The sequence below is a fragment of the Carassius auratus genome, chromosome 20, assembly GCF_003368295.1.
Source record: "Carassius auratus strain Wakin chromosome 20, ASM336829v1, whole genome shotgun sequence".
Lineage (NCBI taxonomy): Eukaryota > Metazoa > Chordata > Actinopteri > Cypriniformes > Cyprinidae > Carassius > Carassius auratus.
In genome coordinates this window covers 13,708,110-13,735,451 of record NC_039262.1, presented here as the reverse complement: position 1 = coordinate 13,735,451, position 27,342 = coordinate 13,708,110, and the positions used below count along the sequence as shown (strand labels likewise).

Sequence of the window (27,342 nt, the reverse complement as noted above, 5' to 3'; positions counted from 1 at the left end):
TGTATTTTTGATTTGTATTTTTGAATAGATTTTAAAATGTCATTTATTTCTGTGATAGCCAAGTAGAATTTTCAGCATCCATTACTCCAGTCTTCAGTATCACATGATTTTTCAGAAATCATTCTAATATTCTGATTTGGTGCTTAGGCTTTCCGATTATTATAATTATATATGTTGAAAACATATGTGCTGCATAATATTGTCCAGACTTTTTTTTTCCCCCAAGATCCTTTGATGAATAGAAAGTTCAAAACCACAGCATTTATTTGAAAGATTCATTTCTTTCTTCTTTCCCCACACTAAATCATGGTTCACACACATTTACATTTCTTGATCATGTTTATAATTATTTTGCTTCAACAAAATTAACATTTGGCACAACAAAAATACCATTTTGTAAGTCAAGTCATTTTAAATAAATAAAAAAATTGTACACTTTTGACCACCTTTTACTTTTTTTAAATCATATTTTCAAAAAAAATTAAATGTTAAATAGCTAAAACGGTAACATAAACTATCAAGTGTTTGGCATAGGATTAATCAAAATCTAATCACAGTTGTTTACTCATAATCTGACTCACAGTGACGAGACTAATGATCTTTCACTAAAGACCTCCTACTGGTCAACAAATGGGCTCACCAGCTGGCCAGGGAGTTATTCTGTGGCCTCTGACTGGTTCTCCTGGTCCACACTGCACTCCTCGCTGGGCTCAAGGCTTCCTCTGTTGTGTCTAGAGCGTTTGTGCCTGTGTCTCCTGTGGCTATCTGCGTCATCACTATCATGATGCCGCCTACCGCTGCCACTAATGAGAGAAACGGAGAGAAGGTCACATGATCTATATATACTGTATGATGGTTATATAAGATGGTTTGCCCCCAATGAATCCCCTTTAGTGCCTTCTGTGTGCTTTTGTGTGTGTTACTCTGCATGATGGGACCGATATGAAACTGTAATGGCATGTTTTGTATGGGGACATCCTGTACATGCATTTGCTGTGGTGAATTTGTACATGAGTGTATGGGCTATTATAAAAGTAATTTACAATTTAATTTATATTAAATACATTTTCTGTGGTAATTTTACAGTACCTGTAACAAAAAAAAAATACATACATCACTTGGTCTATGTAGAGTATAATATAATAAAATATAATTCATCTGGAAAATTATGAATGCTATTTATATAATCAAAATCAACATACAATTTTGAAAATTCCTAAATAATTTCAGAATAAAGAAGTTATCTGTTGGTATAAATTCTGAATATGAGATTCAGCGATATTTGTCTCTGACACAGTGACTACAGATGACAGCTACAGGTCACTATGGTGTCAGTAGAGGAATTAAAGATCATAACTAGACAGGATTAGAATAGAATATTATGAAATATATATCAAACGTTAGATAACAGATAAAACAGGGACTTTTACCGCAAATACTTTTTCTTCCTAACATCTAGGGCATTTTAGTCACCTTTGGTATTTTTCTTTTACTGTCCGGCACTCTTTTCCTGGCATTACCTGTGTGAGGATCTGTGTTGTTCACTCCGGTCTCTGTGTTGTCTTTCTCGATGTCTGTCTCTCATTCCTTCTCTTCCTGAGCTTTTCCTGTACCTCTCACTTCCGTAATGACTGTGATCCCTGTGTCGAGACACACGCTCCTCCTCACTGCGCACACATGTAAAAGCAAGCAGACTTATTAATAATGAGGGAATAATGAGCGCTTCGCTCAGTCGTGGTATTGAGGGTGGAGAGAGTGCTGGTAATTTACTCCTCCCACCTACAATCCCTGCTGGACCTGAGATTTGAACCCACAACCTAGGGGTCAGTCCAATCTCTAACCTTTAGGCTCCAAAGGGGACAAACAACCATGAAACAAAGTTGTGAAACTGTAAGACTAATGGTTCGGTCACACCTAAAAAGATAACTATAACCGTAACTAAATTAGCATGCCAAGTGCTCACATGTTGAGTGGATTCCGATTGTTAAAATGTTCCACTTGTCAGGTATCATTTTATAATTAAGTACTTAATATTCCAATCTAAATAGTTGCAATTTAAATGTAGCTTCCCCAACACTGTTAACATACACAAATTATATAAGAATATATAACAGGGTCAATGTCAGATAAATGCACTGCATTTCTCTGAAATTACTCAACCTGCAGCCGTTATGATGTACAGTACTATAATGAATGCCTTCCGGTACACTTTTACTACATTCTTTCTCTTTCTCCGTGCACATCCATACAGAAAATAAAGACAAAGAAAAGAGAAAAACTCAATAACCTGATCACTCTGTCTGTAATTAGCAGTCAGTTGAATCTTCCGGCCCTCAGGTGCTGGGCTATAGATTAGTCTTGGAAACACTAATTGTTTGACAGGGGATAAGCGAGTTTGTGGTGGCAGAGGTCACTTGTCGAGTGTATGTGATCACTCCACAAAGCCAAATGTTTTTGTTTTACTTAAAGGCACCGTTCACTCAAAACGAACATTCTGCTGCAATTAACCTTTTGGGTGAACTATCCCTTTAAATCTTCTATGTTTCCTTTTTGTGCATTTCTCATAGTTAGTCAAATTATATCCATGTTATTGTTAGCAGCTGCAAGCCCAACATGAACCTGTATTTATAAGTCACATTTTGTTGCAATTTTTTCATGCTATTTATTAATAAAGATTTGAACCATATACAGTACATGTTCCGCTGGGACTTACAAATGTAATAAGGCACAATGAGTAAGACATGTTGCGAGTCTCTCTTTCTCTCTCTCTCTGTGTGTGTGTGTGTGTGTGTGTGTGTGTAGGTGTCATGCCAGCTGGACTGAAGACAGGCCAGTCCTTTCTCTAAGCCACAGGAATGAGATCATATCTAGGGGACATGTGTTCACCAAATGCTAAGAGCATCCACGTCCATGCTAAGAGAATTACCAATCAGATTAAAAGAGAGACAGATTGAGCGAAGGATAGGGCTAAGTGAGAAAAGGAGGAAAAAGTTAGTGTGGCAGATTGTCAGTGCAGGTGTTGTGGATATATCTGTGTTATTCTTGCTCTTGAGTTCAGCCCTGTTTAACCTTTGGTGATCCTATCATGAGCGATCCTGCAAAACAAATTAATCATGTAAAAGTTAATAGTTTAATATTAAAAGAACTATAAAAAAAAATTGCTAAAATATTTTAAAAAGTGATAATTTGCCACAAATGTGATGTAATTAGTTAATTAGTGTAATTACAGTACTTTTTTCAAATACATGTATTCAACTTAAAAAATAACTCTACATTCATTCATTCACTTTACATCACACAATATGTCCTGTGAAGTCTTTTGGAGTATTTCTAAACATAACAAACATCACTTGTTGGGAGTATATAGTGAATATATGAAAGGTCCTTACACAAAGCCATGAGGGACACCCCTGAAATAGTGATTGGACCACAAAACATTAACACTCATATTTATAGCTCATGATCAAATCACTTGAAATAGAACTTACCAGCCATAAACTGGATCTTAGTGTGTGTGATGGATGTAAAGTTCTCTCCGCATGTGTTAAAGTGAGAGAGGTTGTGTATGGTAAACAGAGTTGTTGTCTTTCACTCAGAATGTGGCAGACAATAATGGATTGTGCTGTTTTTGTGTGGATATTACATAAAACAGTGATAGAGAAGACAGAGATTTGTCAGTGCATATCAGACAGAGGATCTGGGAGCTGAACAAATATGTTGGTCAGTAGGTTCTCTGCTCTCTCTGTGCAATGACACAGATGCAAAGCCGCCAACATACTGTACCCTCAAAGCCTTGGCATGTGTGGCTGTGTGTGGCAATGTAATTCCTAGTTTATGTGGTACCATGGCAAAAGTTTGTGTGTGTGTGTGTGTGTGTGTGTGTCTTTGCACAGGCCGCGTGTCAGAGAACTTATGTTAAGATTTTGAAGTCATTTTATTTAGTACATTGTCATACTTTTTGATTAAAATGCAACCCTTAAGGCACCAAAGAAAATATATCCACTCAAACATGGTATCTCATTTTCATGTGAAGTGAGAGTAAGAGAGATGATCTAAGAGCAGGAGCAATTTGACTTCATAAGTCTGACAGACAGGTGTAACGAAATATGAATCATCCAAACTGAATGAGTTTCTTCTGTGGCACACTAAAGCAGTAATTCTGAGGAATGTGTTGGTTACTTTGCTGCATTAAGTTACAATGAAAGGGAACTGAAGTTGCCAAGCTTTGAAAAGTATGCAATGCACTGCACCATTAAACAAACCATAATAATGGTCCATATGACACTATTTAACTTCTTCTGGTGCCACATGATAGCTTCATAAGAGTAGAGTTCAATTGTTTTTTTTTTTAAGTTTGGTCTTTTAAATGAACACAGTAAGAATACAGTTGATTCAGTACACAAAAAAAACTTAATCACTCAATCTGATCATCAGTGAGTAATTTCTGTTTGTTCCTCACACAAAGCTGTCATATGGCTTCAGAAATCTTGTAATATAGCCCTCTTATAATTATTTTGCTTCATTTTTGAAGCTTAAAAAGCTCTACATTTGCTGTAGACTAATTTCATGGAAAAAGAAAAAAAACAGTAGGCTACAAATTTCTAGTTTGTTTCACAGAGAAATGGAAGTAATGCTGGTTAAGAATGAGTCAAACACTTGCACAGATCTTAAAAACAGCTCCAATTAAAGGTCCATTTAACCTTTCTATATTGAGACTGTTGGGTTTTCTTCACTGATTGGCTCGTGAAGCGAATTGGTCTTACCTTCTGTGATCTTGTGAGGACGGACTGTGTTCTCTATCTGTTTCTCTGTTTCGCTCTCTCTCTCTCTCCCGCTCTTGCTCTTTCTTGTGTCCTCTTTCTCTGGTTTTCTCTCTCACCCTTTCTTTGTTTTGGCGGTTGTAGTTTTCCCATGCTTTGCCACTGTCAATCACACCTGACCACGAAGCCATGCCCACTGCAGGTGAATACACACCTGGGAAAAAGAGACATAAGATTATTAAAAATATACATATGTACTGATTTGTGTTGATAGAAATATACATCTACTGAAATCTATTATCAGAACAAAAAAATATATTAAAAAAAAATTATGAGAACATATAACTGATAATTTATTGTATTTAATTATTATATTATATTACTATTATTTTTAAACGTGTGAAATATATAATAATTCATTATTATAAAAAACACACACACACACATACACACACACAATAATGAATTACAATAGTGACGTTAAATATCAAAGCTATCACACAAACAATACTGAGATCAACAGCATTTTACAATAACACAACAACTATAAAAAAAAAAACAATTCTGTTCTAAAAGCAAACCAGTTTTATGCAGCACATTTTTACTGCATATTTAAATGGCACATTTGAGACAGATGGCAGGATAACAGCTTGCTATTACGATAACAGCTATTGCTTGATTTCTACCTCTCTTTTACACACGAACATGCATACAACAATCACTGAAAGCTCACAGTGACAATAACCAATTTAACTTCTTGAGTATGCCCAAATCATTCCAACATGTAGAGGTTAACAAGGCCACAGCAGATTTTCTGACATGCTCATATTCTCTGTGTGCGTGTATGTCCTTGTTAACCTCTGCCTGCAATAATGATGTGTGCTGGACTGCAGTGGAAATGCTTGCAGTGCATTTCTATGCTTAGTGACTGGAAACGTATCCTTCTACGGTTTAACGGCGTTCGTTAGTGTGTGTGTGTGTGTGTGTTTGTGTAGTGATGATGAGAGTGTTGAGTATGCTAACACTTTGTATGCAGTTCAACTTTCTGTAGTCACCACCAACCACATGCCTCCCCATGCATCCTCACAGCTCTGTGATGTGTGTGGCAGTCTGGCTATGTTTGTGCGAGCAGAAACTCTTCTTTTCACTCTTTTGACTGGCAGTCCGTGGTGTTGGATGCTCCAATCAAGACTCTCCAAATACGGGTTCCAAATAAAATATTTTCTCACTATTCGCGAAAAGATGTTTGGAAAATCCACAAGGAAACGTTCCCCAAACACAGACTTAAAACACATACACAAAACATAACGAGGTTTCCTTTCCCACACACACACAATTCAGAAGCCAATGAAAACTCAAAAGAGTTCCATTAGAAAATATATTTAATTTCCCTCAAGTCAAAAATTTATTGCTTAACATTTCAATTGATAAAAATTCTGATTAGTAGGTTAAAACTTGCAAATAATGGTTTTTAGAACAGTAATATATTCAAAATATATTCTTTACTCAGTTTTACCCAAAATTACATGTGAAATGCATATCTTTTATAAACTTTCAATATTCATACCTGCAGGGAAAGGGTAAGATGTAGCCGACCGTCGATCAAAGCCTCCCGCCAAACGTCCACTGCTGCAATTAGAAAGAAAGTGTTAGTGTTGATAGTGTGGTTTCACTCATACATTATTTTGAATATTTAAAATAGTTTTATTTGTTGATATGGCTTTACATACACAATCTATCAATTTTTCTCTTTCAGTATAAAGTGGTACTGTAATGTATGCAATATTATTTACTGTGCCCAAACTGACCTTATGAACAAAACTGAAAGAGTGTTAAAAATATATATTAAATTCAAATGGTAATTACAGCACACAGAGCAGCAACTCCCCATTATTTTTTTAACTAACAACAAAGAGACAGGAATAAATAGAGCATACCAAAAAAATAGGCAAAAAGTAAGAGAAAAAGGGGGTAGACAGAACTTTTCACAATGATCAAAAGACTTTCCTCTGTTTCTGAGCTCAATTTCCTCATTGTTTGATGTTACTGGCATTAACTCAAAGTGCAGCATGCGCCCGGTAATGTGCCAGCAGTGTGTGATTATGTGTGTGAGTATGTGAGCAGATACAGCTTCATCAGTAACAGCTCTGATCAACACTGTTCATGTACCTCAGGGTAAGATTCAATTAATTAACATTTAACCAGTTTAAAATGGAGTCACTGAAATGTAAACCTTCGTTTATGTATTTTTGACTTAACTACACTGTATCTGACGCGAGAATAGTTCGTAATTTAGGTTTGTACCTTAGCATGGACTCGCCAACTTTAACGTTAGTTTTAGCCAGAGATATCTTGCTGAAGCACAAGATGATATTAAGGTTCTGCTTGAGCAGATGAAAACTATAACTTAATGAGAGTATGGAAATCAGAAAATTATCATTTTCATCTTCATTGGGATTGGGGTTGAATACTTGGGTTTGTTTGGGTTTAGGAAATGTAATAAAATACATTTTGATGTCTATCCTCTCGAGATACCTGGAACCAGTGTTTCAGTTAACCCAGACACAAATCGGTTTTCCATTTTTGTAGCATAAACACCATCAAACTTATGAAAGCTTAGGATCTTCCAATGTTTCTCTATGGCCCTGTCCCAAATGGAACACTTAATGTGCACTTGCAGTCTTATGGACTTACAATGTCCGCCGTGTGCGCAACACACGTGATTAATGCCACGAGACCATAGAGTGTGCCATTTGTCATTTTAGCATTCAGAAGGGTGCTCACGAGCACCCCCTCTGTGGTGGTTATTTGCCCTTGATCCACACTTCTGACGAGCCCATATTGGTGCAAGCTCCGCAGCAGACTTCTACCTGACAGTAAAAGCGGCATTATGTCACGAAATTGCCGACTCAGAGGAAGACTGTGAGGGTTTAGGATGCCATTTGGGACAGGGCCTATGGCACTGAAACCTAAAGATGAGCGAGTTCCGCTCCCCGAGAAACTGATACTCGACTGCCATCGGCTCATCTGCTTTCGAGGCGAGGGGCTTACCAATAGGTCAATTGGTGATCCATAAACCCTGGCTGGCCGCCCCGCTTTAAGGGCATTCTGCAGGAGTAGAAGTTAAGTGTGTGTGTAAGAGAACTTGCATCCAACAGAACTCCTGGTGGTCAGGTGTTGGTTAAGAGTGCACAGTTTCTAATAATATCTCTGGAAAAGATGCTACTGTTCTGGTTTCTCTTTGTCTTTCTTCCTTCCTCTATCCCTCTTCCTCTCTTCTCTTGCTTATAAACCCTTTTAAATTCAGCCAGCTACAATAAACGTTCAATATGTCTTTTTCCCCTCATTCTTGTTACAGTATATCTCTATATACTGTACAGCAGAACAGACAAAAGGAGATCAGAGGAATTTATAATAATTGATATTAGATGATCTGACAGTTACAGTCTTATCTCACCCCTGAGGTAAGCCTTAATTAGTGCCTGGCTCATTAAGACAGCTAATCACTTCAGAATTTGACCTCAATGGGCTCAAACTAATGGCTGTGCAAAGATGCAGCCCAACCAGTAGGCATATCTGCATCCCTCTGGTAAGTAAACGTATCAACAAAACAATCATTATTGATATTCCACAACATGTGATGAGGGATTGCTGACAAGTCTCAAGACATCCATTCAAACCCAGCGTTGAAAGCATTTTGCCTTCAATATAAAATGATTGTCTCTTCCCTAAAATGCTGTACAAAATGGGTTTCATAAACATGGACTGTGACTGCAGAGCCAAAGCATGATACTGTACATTTAAAGCAGAAGTAAAGGTTTTGTGCTTTTGAAATGATGCCCCAGAGAGCCTTGTGGGCTATTACAGGGGTGTCCCTCAGGGATATGTATAAGGACCTTTTATATTTATTATATACTCACGACATGTGATGTTTGAGTGTGAAAAATGAGCATGCACATGACAGAGAGGACAGAAAAAGAGAGGGAAAAATAAAAAAAAGGTTTTTGGCATGATGGTATGAGAGGAAGTGATTCATGAATTATACAGTCCTTGGTTGGCAGGGTTCAGATGAACGGAAACTCCTTTAAGGATGTTTGGACTTGGCAGAGAGACTGAGACATGAGAAGAACCATTCTCAAACAACAGAAAAAATAAGTTAAGGACCAGGAAATGGGGAAAAAAATGAGGGAGCTGGGTCAGAAGATGGTGAAAAAGTATAAAAATAGCACAGAGAAGCAGAGATAAAGAGGAAGAAAATATAACAAAATAATGACAACAGAGACAAGACTTTAAATGCTTAGCTTCAATATCATGTACAACATAATATATAATGCAATATAGTATTCCAAAAATGTCTCTTCAAATATAAATACATATAAAATTAGGAATATATATATATAGTAATGTGTGACTGTGTGTATTTATACATTTAAAATAAAATTAAATAAATATTATTTATTTGAAATAAATAATAAATTATTAATATATTAAATGAATAATAATTTTGAAATGATCTCCCAGAAAGAATTTCAGGGTTGTCCCCTCGTGGCTTTGTATGAGGAAAGGACCCTTTATATTTACCGGCAATATATGTTATTTACAATATACTGCACACACAATAAAACAATTGGCACTGAACCACACAAATGTTCTGCAGATGATGACGATGCCTGTCAAACTGTGAGGGGGAGTGAATCTAGAAATAAAGTGGGGGGTATGGGGGGGAGATGTAGACAGGCCAAGACTTGGCTGTTTGTCTTAGGGAGAAAGGGAGGAAGCGTATGAGGCATAGATGGATGGGGAGTTCTGGATGCCTGTAAACAGGAGGCCGGAGGCACAAACATGGCCACCCTGTCTGTGTCTTTCTCTGCTTTATTTGGCATTTGACTTGGTAGGGGATGGCTTTTTAACCGTTTAACCGTTCAGTCCTAAGAAGATAAGTTACACTGTCAGAGAGCTGAGAAGCAAATAAGTACATGTACAAAGACACACACACACACACTTAACCACCTAAACACACATTTGATAGCTTCCAAGCACAGGGATGAGCTGAAAGAGCCGGATCAAACTGAATAAGTAATTTTGTGTGTATAGAAGAAAGACAGTCACAGTGGATTAACTGAAGCAGATGGGAGTTTAGTGCTTTTGTCTTGATTTCTCTTCTTCTAAGTCTGGGGAGAAACTTTGATGAGCTGCCCTACATACTGTAGGCAAGAATAGAGACAGAAGTAACGACTCTGACAGAGCAATACAGCTTTTGTGGCTGCAGCCTAGTTTTACTGTCCCATAAACTCCATGAAGGCTGTCAATCACAGCTTTAGGAAGAGTCAATCATCTCTGTCATGAGGGACAATGAATGTTTGAGTCCCATAACTTTATGGACATCTTTTTTTCTTCAGATTTATGTGATTTTTCTTTTTGGTAGTAAAAATTTCTCACAAAGCAGTCTGCTATAAGACAATATTGGGCCCACTGGTAGTATAATTTATTTAGCATGTGCTGTTTGGGTTGTTTTAGCACACAATGCATTAATTATGCTGATAAGGTAATCTAGCAAATACATGTCCCATTCAAGCGTTATGCTATTTAAACTAAAATGTCTTTTTTTGGCCTATTGCTTGATTTCTGAGGATGGTAATAGAGGTTATAAAAATAACTATGTTTCCATTCAAGTTGCGAAATATGCAATGCGTTCAAAAGTTTTTTTGTTTTTTTTTGTTTTTTAAGAAATTAACACTTTTATTCAGTATGGACGGACACATTAAACAGATTGAAAGTGATAGTTACAACTTTTACAATGTTAGAGAAAATTTCAATTAAATGCCGCTCTTTTGAACTTTCTATTGAAAGAAAACTGGGAAAAGCATCATGGTTCCCACAAAAATATTAAGCAGTGCAACTGCTTTCAACATTGATAATATTAAGAAATGTTTTTTTAACACCAAATCATGTGAAGGATCATGTGACACTGAAGACTCAAATAAAGCCTGCTGAAAATGCAGCTTTGCCAACGCAGAAATAAGTCACATTTGAAAATATTTATATTTAAATTGTAATAATAGTAATTGTAATTCCACTATTACGGTTATAATATTTATTCACCTCAAATAAAAAACAACATAAATATTTAATATTAGCCTATAGGCATTTTGGATTTTTTTTATCTTGTTGTTTTTACACATTTTAATGCTATATCTCAAAATTTGCTTCAAGTATATGGATGGACACTTCCGCTTCATTTGAAAATCAACTGATATTCAGGTTTTCTGAGACACAGGTATTTTACATCAATGTAACATTAAGTTTCTTTCACAAGCTCTACCTCCTTCTCTCTCCCTTTCTTTCTATATCTTTCTTTTTCTCCTTCTTTTGCCTGTATAGTGACTTGCTATGTTCTTGCTTTCTCTGTCTGCTAGATCTCCTCTGTCTCTCTCTCCAGTTTCTATACGAGACCAACCTGCACACATATACACACATGATCCATATATCATACGCTAAGCCTGCTAAAATTCTTAACAATCAATCAGTAAGAAAAAAGAAAAAAAAAAAACATGAACACTTACCTATCTAATGGTGGTAGCATATGAGGAGGGGCACCAGGAGGCAATGGGAATGCTGAAATGTCAAGCACAAACAGATATTATGTGAATAATGATAAGGTGAAGTCAAAACTGTAAGGAGAAATATTCAAATAAGTGTATATGCAGTTCATTTATCATAGAAAATGCTTGTTTGTGTCTGTGCGTACATGTCCAGATGTCTTCAAAAAGACACTGTTTATGACACATCCAGACAGAATTCAACAAACACAGTGTCCTGCAACTTTTACTGCCCCGCTAACCGTGACGCCCTCCCTTAAATGCATGCGTGAAACAAATGGGCCTTCGCAGCACCCCAAAAAACACATTCTCCATCACATGGCTGAGGCACACTTATCTGCTTTGATCACACTCAGCCACAGACTCACAACATTCATGCACATCTGGGCACCATCCCCCTTTTGTTTTTCGATGGACCCCTGATGGGAGCCAGCTCCAAAAAACAGTTTTCAACAATAACAAAAATGACAAAAAAAAAGGACTAAAGAAAAACAGTAATTTGAGGAACACAGAAGTCATGCAGCTATGGCTAACACAGAACAAGGCAGAAATGCAGCGTCCCCTCCAACGCATGCATCCACTCACACAGAGCCTCGCAAATCATCTGTGTTGTCCTTGAAACTTCAGAGTCTTCTAAGAAAGTATGTACTTTGTGAACTATGCCCTAAACTACTCTTTTTTTTCAGTCTGCCTGTGGATGCTACGCTAATTTATGTCAGAGATCTGCTGCTTGCAAGCTCTAAAATAGTTCAGTAAGACACACATATGCCTCTGGTGCATATAAACAGATGCTCTAAACACTGTTTCTATGCCATATAAATGTCAACGTTTTTGTTTTTTGTAATGTTTCTATTCAACAAAGAATTGATGAAATATCGGCAAATTAGAATTTCTGAAGGAATCAGAACGCACATGACAGCTGGCCAATCAGAGCACACCATGCTTTTCAGAATGATGAGCTTTGTAAAAATCGAAAGGCAGGGCATAGAGGAACAACAATAATTCGCAGTATGTGGAAAATAATGTGTTTTTTAACCTTAAACCATGTAAACACATTGCATTACACCAAATAGACAAAATAATGTTCTTTTTAGCAACGTCATATGACCCTTTTAAGAAATGCTGTAAAAGTACTGTGCATTCTTAGTTCATGTTATGCTATTGCATTTCCAATAATATTAATAAATAGAACATTGCATTACATTTTAGTGTGACAGATATGACATTTTATCATGAAGTACGTCACAATTTTACATGGGTGTCCCTTTTTTCCTTGTTTTTTTCATATTTCTTGATTTAAGGTTAGAAGTTTCTATATTTTGTGCAACTGGACATATTGTGTAAAGGTACTTTATGAATGTTTACAACCATTAATGTCCTCTAAAAGAATCAAAGTGGATCAATGGACTCTTTCTGGACAAAAATATTTAGACTGTCAGTACAAAAATGTAAAATACAAATCCTCTACTAACAAATCTGTCATTAAAATCATGATTTGAATGAAAAAAGCCCTCACTCCCCCACAACCCCATTTAGTCAAAACAATCCTCTCCTAACAACTGGCTCTCTCTTTCAGCACAGCTGGGTCATTCAGCACATTCCCAGTGCCACGATTCTGCTGGCATGGCACTTTTTCTTTCTTCCCACCCTGAGCTATTTTTAGCCACACGCAGCACATTAACAACACAAAAGGAACAGCGTGGCCGTAACGGGACAGTGATATCCGCAGGGGGAGCGAGTGAAAAAGAGAGGCCTATAACTTAAAGATGGGGAGGTGGGCTTTTACGATAAAATGAAAATAGCCCCGTTTTGGATTAAAAGCTGAAGTTCAAAGGCTAGGCCTGACCAGGAAGTTTAATATTTTGACTGTATTAAAAAAGAATGAGTGGGTCCTGAAAAAGTCAATGAGAGGTCTGAGAGGGCCGTAAAAAGCCATTTCTGATGGGGCTTTGAAGCAGAAGAGTAGAAGAGTTAAGAGAGCTCAACTATAGACTTCCTGTCGAAAGTGTGGAGGAGCAGCATCTGAGCAGGAAGTTAGGCGAACTGACAGCCAGCAGGCCTGCGCTGCAGAGAAAAACCTGGAGAGAATTACACACACCTGGATACAGACGCAGCAGCTCAAGCGCATATGTTGTCAGACTCCTACAGAGACACATGCATGCTCAATATTTAGTCACTGTCAAATAAAACACGCAGGGCTGCTGCAGCTCATCTGTTTTAGCACCTGAACCTGAAGCACACACAGCATTTTGGGGCATCATGGGGCATTTTACTGCATTTTAATCACAGCCCTAGTGTGCAATATTTTAACATAAAATATAAATAATAACAAACTGCTTCATGGGGCAATAGAGGCAGATTCAGTTTACTATACCATACCAGGCAAAATGTTTTAAGTAGACCAATAAGACATGCGTTTAGGATAGTTAGGATCTCAGAAGACAGCAGGCTGCTCAACATGGGTGTGAATCAATCACATCCTGGATAAATGTTGTCATAGCAACCACAAATTCCCTACGGATGACCATATGTACAATGCAGTGCAATGAAAATATATCAACATGACCTTTGACCTCCCCTGTGCTGGTCTGGTCAAAAAAGGTCCAGCCACATGGATCAAAATAAGTCTCTTATGCTAATCAAGGCTGCATTTATTTGATTAAAAACACAGTAAAAATAGTAATATTTCATTACATATTAATACAAATTAAATAGTGCTGTAAAATTATTAATCGTGATTAATAGCATACAAAATACAAGTTTTTGTTTACAGAATATGTGTGTGTACTGTGTATATTATGTGTATAAAAATATACACTATTTAAAAAAATATGTTATGTTTATGTCAAATATTTTTTATACATAATATAAATTATATGAATATACAAATATTTAAGTAAATACATGTAAATATTTTCAATATATACTGTATGTGTGGGTCTTTACATATACTTGATCAATATACACAGTACACACATATATATTCTGTAAACAAAAACTTTTATTCTGCATGCAATTAATTGCGATTAATCATTTCACAGCCCTAAAATTAAAATAACTGTTTTCTATTTTAGTATATTTTTAAATGCAATTTATTCCTGTGATGAAAAAGAATTTTCAGCAGTCATTATTCCAGATCCTTCAGATCATGCTGATTTGATGCATAAAAATATTTCTTACCCCCGCTTTTTTTTTTTTTTTTACTAATGCCAAACTTTTGAACAGAAACATATTCTACTATAATTTATTAAGCAAATATATTCAGAAACCTAACAAAAAACTTTGATTTAAGCTTATTAATAGTAATATGAGGATTGACCTGCTGGTTATGAGAATAATCTGATGTACATTTATTAAGATGGTTAATATGCTGCACTGTGTCAATGTCTAATGTGTTCTGCTTGATTTTGGAACCATTAGAAGTGAAAATTTTGCTCAAGGACAAGCTATATAAAAACCTGCAATGTCTTAACATTCACGTTACTACGTCACTACACACACAGCACAGACCCGTCCCTTTTCTGCTGACACAAGTGAGTGTGCATGAGTGTACAACACAAACCGGGTGGTGGTGGTATATTGGGAGGAGGAGGGAAAGGTGGAGGTGGGATATTGGGAGGAAAGAAGGGCAACAGCTTCGGGGAAGATAGCTCTGTGTCTGAGGACTGCTCTGACACCACCTGAAATAACACAGATATGAGATCAGTGCTCTTCTATTTATAGTGATTCACTCTGTGTCCATCAAGCACGCAAAAACACACCTGGATGTTATTTTCATCAGCGCTGTGACGTCTTCTGCCTTCCACTCGACTGATGGTCCCTGCTTGTCCTCCGATAACATTGATCGAACCACTCGACTTCCTGCATTCACACCCACATGCATAAATCAAAGTCAGATCATTATGTTGAGTCCATATGTGTGAGTGAGGAGGATCAAATGTGCGCTGCACACTGCAAGCCGAACACAAAAGATCCTGGTTCTTTTTTGCACTATAGGACACTTGGTTGGCACACACACAATCGCATGCAATCTCAGTCAATGCTATTTTCCTGCTGATCTGGGAAATCTCCTCTGATGTGCTCGACAATATTTTTAGCTCATGTACACACAGCAGTTACACACTTGCACGAATGTGTGGTAGTCGTCACCATTCATAAATCTTCAAGTCCCCTGGAACAAGGCTACAAATACTCTCAGTAATGCAAAAATGAACTAGGCAATAACCTATTTCAGTCACTAAAATGTAATCAGATAGAAAAGAGTGCATTAATATTGCATTAAACATTATGCATGCTGCAAGAAAAGTAAGCATTCAGGCATAGTCTTAGTAACATGGCCATTTTGTCTGCAGAAGTCTCTTATCGTTTCTGTCTTGCTGGTGAATTCTGGGACAGAGTCAACTATGGGGGGAAAAATAGACATTCAAAAGTAAAAGCCTGAAATTGACACACTTCTGGTGTTTCGCCTACATTCGGCAGACACGACAGTGGATTTAAGTGCTACCCTCTCATGATTTTATAAAAAATTCACACCCCAACCATGGCTCTGCAGTCTGCTCTCATCGCGTGTTCTCTGTATTTTTAATCTCAGCATTGTAAATCATGCAGTAAACATTTTAGGCACATTTCTTCATTTAAAATGATTCATCATTTACACACAAAAAATAAGATACTTTCAGAATACCTGTAATCAAACATTTTTTGCATACCATTGATTGCAATTGCATGGACTGAAAAAAACACAGACAATTCGTAAAATATCTTCTTCTATGTTCCACAGAAGAGAAAAGCCTGCACCGGTTTGGAAAGACATAAGGGTAAATAAATTATTAATTTTATGGTGTACTATCCCTTTAAATGTGCATTAAGTAATTTTCTCTCATTTAAAATGTTTTACACTTACACAAAAATCTACGACATAATTTTTCTTTAATGTTTCAATTAGTGGGGTCCAATACAATATTGTAAACAATCACGGTCTGAACAATTAAACTAATTGTTTAGATTAAACTTGATTTCTAAACGGTTTTAAAAATAATACATAAACAGATTGCGGTTTCGTTCACAATAAGATCAATTATAAGCATTTAATCATGCTGACTTTAACTCCCATTCATGGAGCATGCAGTCAAGTGCTACCTAAATATGCACATTAACTCACGTGAACTCATGTAGGGATTTTTGTGCAAAAACATTGCATTTTAATGGGGCTGAACAAGATCGAATGACAATCTTTGTTAAGGCCCATTTGAATCCGAAAATGCCACATCATGCTCTGTGTTTAAATGGGTATACTGTAACTGACTCCTGTGTGTGTATGTGTAATAATGGAAGCTGGACTGTTGCTTTACCCATGAATGTTTCGGTTCATACACGTCCCCCTGAGCGAGGCATAACCTTCAACTGATCGAGAAGTTCAAGGAACGGCTGATTAAAAATCACCCCCGCTAACTCCTTCCCAGGACCACGCAAGGCAGTCCGGACCACCAGGACTGAACCATGGTTTGTGTGTATTTGTGTCGTGTCTCAAAGAAAAGTAATAGTGAAATATTAGAAGGTTTCAACAGTCAGGATGTTTTCTTCAGGGGAGAACAAAAACAAGAGCTGATAAAAATCAAGTGGAAAAAATGAAAAAAAAAATGAAAACCGGCATAAACAGGGATGATAATATGAGTACAGAGCATTTGGGACAACAGCAGAAAGCCATTATAAGGTAATGATGTTGTTACTGGGAACATGGCTGGCACGCACAGTACATAAGCGGCCTTTAAGAATGCTACACTGCCCTTACGCCAAACAGTTCAACTCCACAAGATGATTTAAGCACAAAAATACAGAAAACAACAATAGAAATGACAAAGTATTGTATAGTCATTCTACTGAATCTTCATTAAAAATTCTTGATATAGGTTTTTTTTTTGCACATTGTATGCAAAGCTGAATAGCCTTCACTGAACACATAAGATGCTTCATTGGTGCACCTTTAAGATCAACTGAATCAATTGAAATGACTGCTTACAGTTGGTGAATTATAGCCTATAATATGCATCAGTGCATGGACTGAATTTGGAAGGAAGATGATCACATTCACTTTACTAGTAAAACATTTTAAAAGACTCAGAAATAGCTTTTAAATGGTTTTAGGACTCAAGCCAAAGACCCTTAAAACTAAAATGTTGGCTAACTAAGGTGTTTTAAAGGGACAGTTTACCAAAAAAATTCTGCAAAATTCTGTTGCCATATTTTCTCCCTTATGTTGTTCCAAGAAGTAAAATGTGTGTAATGTGTGTGAATGGGTTGGTTGGTTTCATTAGTTCATACTGATGTGTCTAAAAAAAGAATTGATGTACCTGGATGAGAGTTCTGACAGATCACTACTAGAATTCTGATGAACCTGGAGAAAGAGAGAGAGAGAGAGAGAGAGAAAGAACACTTTTACATGTTTACACACTCATTCTACTTACACAAGTGTTTCCAAAACCTCATGAGCTGCTTAAAGAAGCAGCATTTTAAGGCCCCATAGGCACTTCCAGATTACAAGTTGTTCCAAAAGGTAAGGATCCAGTAAATTGTCTCCTCCTAGGATGTACTGTTTTAGCCAAATTCTAAGGCACAGTTACACATGTGGTGAAGGCAGTTCCAATGCACTGCAATCTGGCAGATGAAGCAAAGAAATGTCCATAAAATAAAATAACATAAAACATCATATTTCAAGTTGAGTGCACATGAACCCCACTTCAAATTTTATTTGGTGTAACTCATTTATTGAGCCCTATTTTCTGGTTGGCATCAGTAAGAAAACATGGCGGAAACACTGGATGCACTGTCTGTATTGATGAAATTTGTTGAAATTAATTACTTTTTATCACACATGGTTTGGGATTTGTAGTGTAATTGTGGTTATACAAATGGTAATTAATACGCTAAAAGCCATGGTTACTAGACTTTAACTATAATAAAACTTTTACTTTTTGCAATGGTTATGTGGCTTCAAGAATGTTAGACAGCGTGTCTATGAAGGCAGCTAGGTGACTTCCTGGGCTTTGGAACAGAGCTAGCAAGTCTGAAACCAGAGTAAATGCCCTGCCATAGCTCATTATCAACATCTTAGCATGAATCATCATTATAGAAGTAAGGGCATATTTTAGTTATGCTAAATATACCATTATTTTGCTTGATGACCCCAGGCTCAGGATCTCTAGGCTAATGCGCAGTCGTCTCTGTTTGTCGCAGTATGTCTTCCAGGTGTCCTCATTAAAACCATAGTTAAAGTAGTCAGACAGATCCGCACCTGCGTTTATACACAACACATGCTGTTAGAGTGTGTACTAGAGAAAACGGTACATTTGAACCTGAGGTAGACTAACACACACACACACTTCACACATCTTAATGCAATCAACTGCACCTGGCTTCCTCCATGGCTTCTCATCAAATGACTCCACATCCACCTGCAAGACATTGCCTTCAGCATCCAGACCCAGCCCTGTGGACTTGGAGCCTGACTCACAGAAGATAAGACTTTAAAGGCTGGATTCCCACACACAGATCAAACCAAACCAAACCCAGAGAAATGTCCTAAAGGGATTCTCAGCAGCACAGTTCAGTCAGGCTTAAATGTAAACTTTCTTCATGAATGCATGGTGGTAATTTAAGAAACATTAAATATAGAATACATATTTTATTATAAATATTCTGGAAATATTTAATATTTTTAATTGAAATGTCTAAGTTTAATAATAATAATTGTAATTAATTTTAATTGTGGAATGACACTTATGGTGTTTATGTAACAGGAGGTGTGATTAGGAGGTGTTATCAATAATTTATCAATAATGTATTATTGAATAATAAGGGCTTTAGATTACACTGACCAAATTTGGTGTTGATCTGTTTACATCTCTAGGAGGAGTTTGTTTAAAGGGGTCATATGATGCTGCTAAAAAGAACATTACTTTGTGTATTTGGTGTAATGCAATGTGTTTATGCAGTTTAAGTTTCAAAAGACATTGTTTTCCATATAATGTACATTATTGTTCTCCTCTATGCCCCTGCCGTCTGCCTTGATCTTACAAGGATCATCGTTCTGAAAAAGCGAGGTGTGCTCTGATTGGCCAACTATCCAGTGCGTTGTGATTGGCAAAATGCCTCAAGCATGTGACGGAAATGTCACGCCCCTTAACATACTGTGATGCCATCTCCCAGGCCAGCAACATGAGACTCAATCCAGCTGCTCTGCTCGTGCACATCCCATCATCAGTTCTCCTTTCAATGTACTGTTAGGAGTAACTGAATAACTTGGGATATTGATTTATTTTGTGTCAGAGAGAGTGTAAGGCAGGTTTATAAACAAATAACTTTCAAATGATTCAATGCGATTTGGTGAACTGGTTCGACCTGTTCACTAAGAAGATCCGGTTAAATAGAAAGATTTGTTCGCTATTCGGACATCACTAGAGGAGACAAAACCAATAAAACCCATTACAAATGAGGCATTTGTTGCATCCAGTGGGGACATAATTACTGATTATAATAACTTATATTGTCTTTTTTTTGTGTTGCGTTGCGTATTGCGCTGCGTAAACATAAAACCATCTCTGCATTTGTGATCTGAGAAAAAAACTAACAACAAACTCACGGTTGAAATATCATTGGCAAATTATTTAAATATAAAATATGTACAGTACTTACAGGCTATGAGTCAGATGGGCGAGACTGCCCTTGCAAATTTTGAACTGCCCAACTGTAGAAACAATCTTTGTGCCACAGATGCATTGCAGGCTACTGGTTCAGGAAACAGTAAATGATTCATCCTCCATAAAATGCGTTGCACACATCTGAATATTTGGGTTGGACTGTTGTGGAACAGTGTTGAAATTCAACTCAACTGATTTCTTGTCTTGTCCTCATTTTGGAAGGCCAAACAAAGTAGTTTCGCTTTCACAAGGAAACACAAGGTGACTCCACGACAATGCACCGGCGGCAATAGAGAGAATAAAATGTACGTCTTCTTTCTTTGCGTGAACATTTGGGTGGCGTTATGCATATCTACCCACATAGTGATGTAGAGATGTGGGGGCGTGTTAGAACGAGACGTTTTTGGGGGTGTGGACGAGTCTTAACTTTTATAAAGAACACCTCTTTGGATTTGAGACTTAAGTCTTTGCAACTTTAAAGATCTTCTTTTTGCACCAAAAGCTTGTAATACTCCAAAGAGAAAGGAAAAATTGAAATCGTATCATATGACCCCTTTAAATACAATGCCTGAAAATGGCAAAAACGGCAAAAAACTTGCTGAGAAAATGCAAAATAACAGACCTCCTGTTGGATTTCAGACTTCATACCGGGAGACCTTTTTGTGTTAAACGTGTCTACCCAATTTTGGACCTGTATGTGAAGCATAGCTCAAGGGGCACTTTATTCAAATTTTATAGGTGGCACTATCGATCCATTTTGCAACCCACTTCTGAAACCCATATCAGATGTACATTTTTGCTATTTCAGGCGCATGTGAAAAGTTTCATGAGTTTTCGAGCATAATGTATTTAGGCCCTAAAAAATGCGAAGAGACAGGGCAATTCCAATAGGGTCCTTGCACCACCGGTGCTCGGGCCCTAATAAATAATGCAGTGCCGGGAATGCACAAAGAATTTCCAGGCATATGGTAATTAAAATTAGCTAATATTTACAAATATTTAGTTATTCAAATAACTGAACATCTTTATTACCTGATACAGAGGTGTTTATGTTCAGACCGATGGAACTGGAACCAAATGACCTACAGAGCAAACCACAAACAGATCGAATCATTATAACAATTTATTAGACCCAGAAACCTTTAAAGATGTGATCAGTATCTCTGTATGACATGAAAAGACTTGACAGAATGACATATATAACTAAAACTGTCCAAACTTCTGAATTACTCACGAGTCCTGAGATCCGCCTGTTTTAATGTCACCGATGGTCACACAGACATCATCATCACTGTCTGATTCACTTTGCTTTGAGGGGGAATAGCAAGAAACAACTGTTTGTTAAGTGTATATGCACTACATTACCATGGCAAAGTGATATAATTAAGTCTAAAATATGTTTTGCTAAAACGAGCACCTGGTAATTGAGTCCATTCATGTCTTCCACATCACCAATCAGAGCACTGCAGAGGTTAGATTTATGCTTATCCAGTTAGATTATACAATAGTACATGTATTGAATGATCACAAAAAAACAAAGATATGGAATGGATTTAACTTAATGACAGTTGAGGAATAATTTTATTAATTTAAACATTTTTAGGGCCATATTTCATCAAATCAGTTACTACGGAATACTACGATTATATTACAACCAAAAAAAAGATTTTTTTGATGAATTAATTTTGATATTACATATATACATACACAGAATATTAAATAATAATTTATATCTAATAAGTGTATTAAAATACTTTCTAAAAATACTAAATGCTTAACACACTCTTAATTAAAGCGTCAGCTGAGATCAGGTGTGTGCTCTGCAGAAGAAACTTCATTTTCCTTTGGATGCACAGAGTTCCTGTCAGCTTCATCTGTCCGTCTGATTTAATCACATGCACTAATTGATGCTACAGAACAATAAAAAGGCTTTTACACTCAGCAAATATGGGCAATGAGGAGGATCAATTTACAAGCACATCTTTAGCTGCAGGCCTACATTAGTTTAAGTGAGGCCTATATCACTGTGGCCTCATCAGGCTTATTTAAGGCCAATGCAACGTGAGGAAAAATTCTCGCTTGGGTTTGAGTTTTGCCCCGACTCTAATGAAGGTGAAGCAATCCAACCGATTATAAAACGCTGCGTCAACTCCAAGAAACAGCTAACAAGTCTCTACGTAATGCTGGGAAGCAGAGGAATTAAACAATGGTTCTCATTCCTACTCCAGTGAGCACATAAGAGGAGGTTATAGTGTGCACATCCAATGCTGAATTTAAAAGGCGTCCAAAGAGTTTCATCAGACACGCGTGGCTTGATCTGCTTTCAGAGCATTTTTCAAAGAGGTGTATCGGCAAAGACGTTTCACATACCGCTAATGTGCATGCTTGGTCATTACTAAGCGGTGAAAGGGCATTAAATGTACACGCTTCATTTGTATAATGCTACTTGCCCTAACAGGAAATAAATGTGTCAGTCTCTCTTATTCTGAGTAGGCACACGATAAGGTCTTGTAAACTCTCATTTCAAATGCAAAAGAGGCAAGGGCTAAAGCAACCTGGAAAGTTTCTGACATTGCCAGGAGCAGAAAATCCCCAAACGGCAGAGAGTTTAAATGGTAATGTGCGTGTGTTTGTGTTAGGGACATGTATTAAGAGTAAATGCTGATGGAGCACATTTGTAAATGCAAATGAAATCAAATACGAGGAAAAGCGGTTTCATAATGCTTAAAAAAAGGCATACAGACATTTTGGAGAAGTTTTAATAAATCAACTAGATGATTAAAGCTATATAAGATGTCAACAACAAAACTTCAATAATTAATCCAATGGTCTTTGCACCAGTTTTTACTCTACTATATTTCAGCCTTTGCCTCTACTATATTTCAGCCTTTTCCATGCAGTTGTGAACTGTCCAGTCTAAAAAGGTTTGTATAAACATCTATTCATAAAGAATAATACATTAAAAAAAAAAGATTTAAAACTATTTTCCAAGTTCTACTCCATCAACTTTCTCATTAGAAACTCATAAACTGCTGAAGATAGTTTCTTGGGCACACTCACCTGAAGACTTCCTTTTCTGTTGTCTCATCTTCATCAAAATTGTCATCTATTTATAATAAAGAAGTAGAGATTAGCACAAGATTTGTGAAACAGACAGTTTAAGAAGTTTATACATAGTTATTGCTATAGTTTTTTTATAGTCTAGTCTATAGTCTATAATTATTATATTTGACTATTATATTTGACATGTAAATTAGTAAGGAATCTAAATTATCAACATGATCATAAGCTTTCTGTCATCTGGTGGTTTCTACCTTTTTTGTTAAAAGGGTAATCCAAAAAACGTCCACTTTCAGGTCATGGGGTGTGTGTGTGTGTGTGTGTGTGTCAATTTTAGGAAGAAAATGAAATAATATATATTTTTATTGTTCGTAATATTTCAGAATTAAAACTTACTGGACAGAAATTTAAACTTTGTTGTTTAAGAAAAAGCACAATACAATGGGAGTATTAAATATGATGTATCAGGTTTTTGTGGAACATTTATTTGTCCATCTCTATCAATCATCATTGTATTACATTTCAATATATATATTTGCCTCCCACGATTAAAAAACTACAGTTTTTTTTTTTTTATCATAAAACTGCACTAATGTTCTTATTGATCTCATAGATTTCACTAAAAAAATTATAATCAGATTTCTTTTTAATATTTGGTATAATTGGTCAGATGGGGGAATAAATTACATAATCTAAAATGCTGCAATATTCAAAATGTTAACTCTACCTTATATTTTTACATTGATTTTTCTTTTTTCAGATTCACCATGTCCTCTCCCATAATTGATACTGTGAAAATAATAATTTAAAAACAATATCCTGATCCTGAATATATTTTACTGTTATTACTGGATTAAAAGCTGTTATTATTTTAAGATATTATTATTATTAAAAGCTGCCCAACTTTGAGCAGCTATTTTTAATGCAGCAGCACTTACTAAGTTATGTTAGATGTGTTTGTAAATGTATTCATACCATATGTTCTCTGTAAGTGTTGATTTGAAAGTAAATGTTATGAAACGCGTGCAGCTGGATAAATAACGGTCTCTGATGTAATAAACTCAGGGTCAGATGATCAGACCCCTGCTTCGAAACGTATGCTTTTGGTTTTGGTAGATGTTGGTGCTTATTCATTCATCGAGGACGCTTGATTTGCCTTGCTGAATCACTTCAGACAGTTTAAAAGTCGGATCATCAGTGCGTTTATTTCTCACCTCCATAAAGCCAGTCCGTCTCGTCATCAGCTGTTTTCTCTACTTCTCTCGTGGACATGATCACCTCCGGGCTTTTTTGCTTTCAGATCAGAGGCTCAGTTTAACTCAGTGATTCACCGAGTTCGACAAAGTAACTTTGCGTAGTGTGATAATAGTTTTAGGGTTTACCGTCACAGCTGTCACAGTGACACGCCGCGTGCTGTTGTAGCAGGTGCACGTTACCAAAGAGACACATCTCACTGCACGCGCACGTGTGCGAGACACGCAGGAAGTTCAACATCAACACATCAATACACACATTTGAACACATTTCTTTTTTCTTTGCTTCTTTCTCTCTATCTTTTAACAGAAAAGTAGTTTAATTGACTCTTAATTTTCTTAAATTTTAACAATGAACAAAATTAAAAGGCAACCACGTCATTTATTAAAACGTCATTTATATAAAATCATACAGACATAAGAATATTTATAAGACAAACATAAGAATATTTATTGAAAAATAAATAAAAATATATCCATATATATATATATATATATATATATATATATATATATATATATATATATATATATATATATATATATATATATATATATATATATATATATATCAGCATCTTGAAAAGCAAATAGCCTACGTTGTGTGTGGCAATCAACGGATGACTTTGTCAGTCTTTTTTGCTTCGCTTTTTATGTTGCTGTTAAAGAATTCATAGTGGCCTGTTTTATTGTAAAATGGGTACAAGTGTGGATAAAGAATTATATATATATATATATATATATATATATATATATATATATATATATATATATATATATATATATATATATATATATATATATATATATTATACAGTACTTTTAAAAAAAAACCAGCCGATAGTCATACTATGACGCATAATTATCGCGACGCTTTTGCGCCACGTCACCTTTGAGAGACTCACATGGGCTTGTTTTGAAAGGTGTCCTGTTTGAAAGTTCTGCTGTTGCTATAGTTCGTCTCAATTTAAAACCCCAGCATTTGCGGAAATATGTTGCCTACAGATGGAGTCATATCTTTTCCCGGTCAGACGTGGGAAAAGGTGCTGTCAAAGGTAAAAAAGGCTGTTGTTTTCATGGATGATCGGTGCTCGGAGAGTCTGCACTGGAACGGAGGAGCTGCGCTTCTGTTTGAGGCTGGAGCTCGAAACATCAAACAGTTCTCAAGCTTTGAAGCAGGCGGACAGAATGAACCCAAAGCTGTGTTTGTGGTCAGCACCGTGCTGAAAGGTAGAACGGCAGACATTATCAAAGACATCATTTCCCTTAGTCACTTCCAGTACTGCGTGGTTTTCACAACTGTTCCTCACTCCATTCACCTGCTTGCGAATAATGTGACTACGGATCTGGAGGGGAAACCAGTGTTTGAGCAGTTTGAAGAGAAACTGTGTGAGTGGATGGGTGATATGAACTATACTGCTGAGGTCATGCATGCTCCTGTGGTCTTTGCCCCTCTGACACAACAGCTCCACCTTTTGCCTGCTTTCTCTGAACTTTTCCCTTTATTGGAAGTTGACCTTGAGGCCATCAATAAGAAGAGGCCAGAGAAGAAACGATTTGGGAGTCTGATGGATGTGGATATGCACTCTGTCCCACCTGAGTTGCAGATTCAGATTAAATCCCTCGCATCAACCCTCAACACCCTGTTTGAGTTCATCGGTACCCGTGAGGAGAGTTTTTCTGTGGGTCCGATGAGCCGTCTGATCGCAGGGGAGCTGGCCAGTCATCCACAGGCCAAAAACAGGAGGAAGTCAGCCCCCAATAAAGCATCAATAGTGTTTATTGACAGAACTCTTGATCTTACAGGTGTGGTCTAAATACTATATTATATTCAATCATTAGTACTTAAGTCAAGACAATACAGGATAAATATATATAACTTTTTTTATGCACTGGTCAATTTTTTGATTTTGGATCGTTTGGCTTCCATAACATGTCCTCTTTCAGATTAGTGTAAAGTAAATAACCACAATACACCTTTATGTATTTATTTTATTACATTTTATCTGCTTACATCAGTAGTTTTAAATTTCAATGCATATTTTCAATCAGTTTTCTCAAAATTAGATATTTTTCTCCTGCATGTAGCCAAAATTAACCACTTTCTTAGTACTCACTTAATCCAAACTTAATTTTTATTTTATTTTTTATAAAATCCTCTTTTTAAAGATGGGGAGTGTTTAGGGATAATTCACCTGATGACATTTTATTCCTAAGATAATGTTATTTTTTCCTGGCTGTTGAAAGTATTTTGTGATTTATGGCATGATGCGAAGGTATATCCGGAAACTCCTTCTGAATGAACTGAAACAAGATTTATAAACCTGGCTCTATCCAATGTTCCGATTTTTGTTCTGGACACGTATTCAAATTATTGCACATTTTATTAGATAATGCCTCTGCGTATTTAAAAAAAAAAAGTACCCTTGCAGAATTTGTAATGTTAAGCAATCGTCTGTACTGGATTAAACAACTAGGAAAATATGGTGAAATCTGTGGCGTTTTATCTTAAAATCTCACACCACGGCAGCATATAACTCAGTATAACTTTTTATGTCCTTTCAAAAGCTATTTACTTTTTCCTCTGTTTTTCTTTTGCCTAATCTATAGGAGCTGTGGGCCACCATGGGGACAGTCTGGTTGAGAAAATCCTATCAGTGTTGCCACAGTTGCCAGGTCATGTGACTGACATTCAGGTGGACATGCTGGAGCTCACACACCTGAAGCAGACAACTGATACCAAGGACATCTTGGCACCAGGCTGCTTGGCACAGAACCAGTAAGAGCATTTACACTTGTTATGGGATGCAAACTTTGTTTCATTAGGTGAATTATTTAGCTCAAAAAACTAAAGTCGGTTCAGAAAATGCCCCAAAGCACTATTGTAAAGGCCAGCTGATGAATATGCGATGAGATCATGTTCACACCGTGGTGGAATTACAACTCCATTAGTGTTTTTAAAGCTACACATTAT

At 36.6% G+C, this 27,342-nt stretch overlaps 2 protein-coding genes across 3 annotated transcripts in view; one reads left to right on the top strand and one right to left on the bottom strand.

The window, feature by feature from the left end:
- Positions 1-297: 297 nt before the first annotated feature.
- fip1l1a (FIP1 like 1a (S. cerevisiae)) lies at positions 298-24,596 on the bottom strand. 2 transcript variants are annotated; one of them, XM_026291199.1, is made up of 16 exons: positions 24,330-24,596; positions 23,116-23,161; positions 21,473-21,518; positions 21,290-21,363; positions 21,088-21,137; positions 18,768-18,860; positions 18,523-18,650; positions 17,710-17,753; positions 15,121-15,220; positions 14,922-15,039; positions 11,324-11,375; positions 11,083-11,217; positions 6,328-6,389; positions 4,764-4,974; positions 1,521-1,667; positions 298-803 (listed from the first exon to the last, which is right to left on the bottom strand). In XM_026291199.1, exons 1-16 carry the CDS (start codon positions 24,385-24,387, stop codon positions 656-658), a joined length of 1,512 nt encoding a protein of 503 aa, XP_026146984.1. In that variant the 5' UTR covers positions 24,388-24,596; the 3' UTR covers positions 298-655. The 2 variants fall into 2 exon arrangements, with proteins under 2 accessions (XP_026146984.1, XP_026146985.1); XM_026291200.1 differs by lacking the exon at positions 11,083-11,217 and having other exon boundaries at positions 24,330-24,595.
- A 658-nt stretch (positions 24,597-25,254) lies between these two features.
- Positions 25,255-27,342, top strand: part of scfd2 (sec1 family domain containing 2) — a 108,607-nt gene continuing 106,519 nt past the window's right edge. The window contains exons 1-2 of the mRNA XM_026291198.1: positions 25,255-26,174; positions 26,979-27,147. Coding sequence (XP_026146983.1) covers positions 25,361-26,174; positions 26,979-27,147 — 983 coding nt within the window. The 5' untranslated portion in view covers positions 25,255-25,360. The remainder of the gene's footprint in view (positions 26,175-26,978; positions 27,148-27,342) is intronic.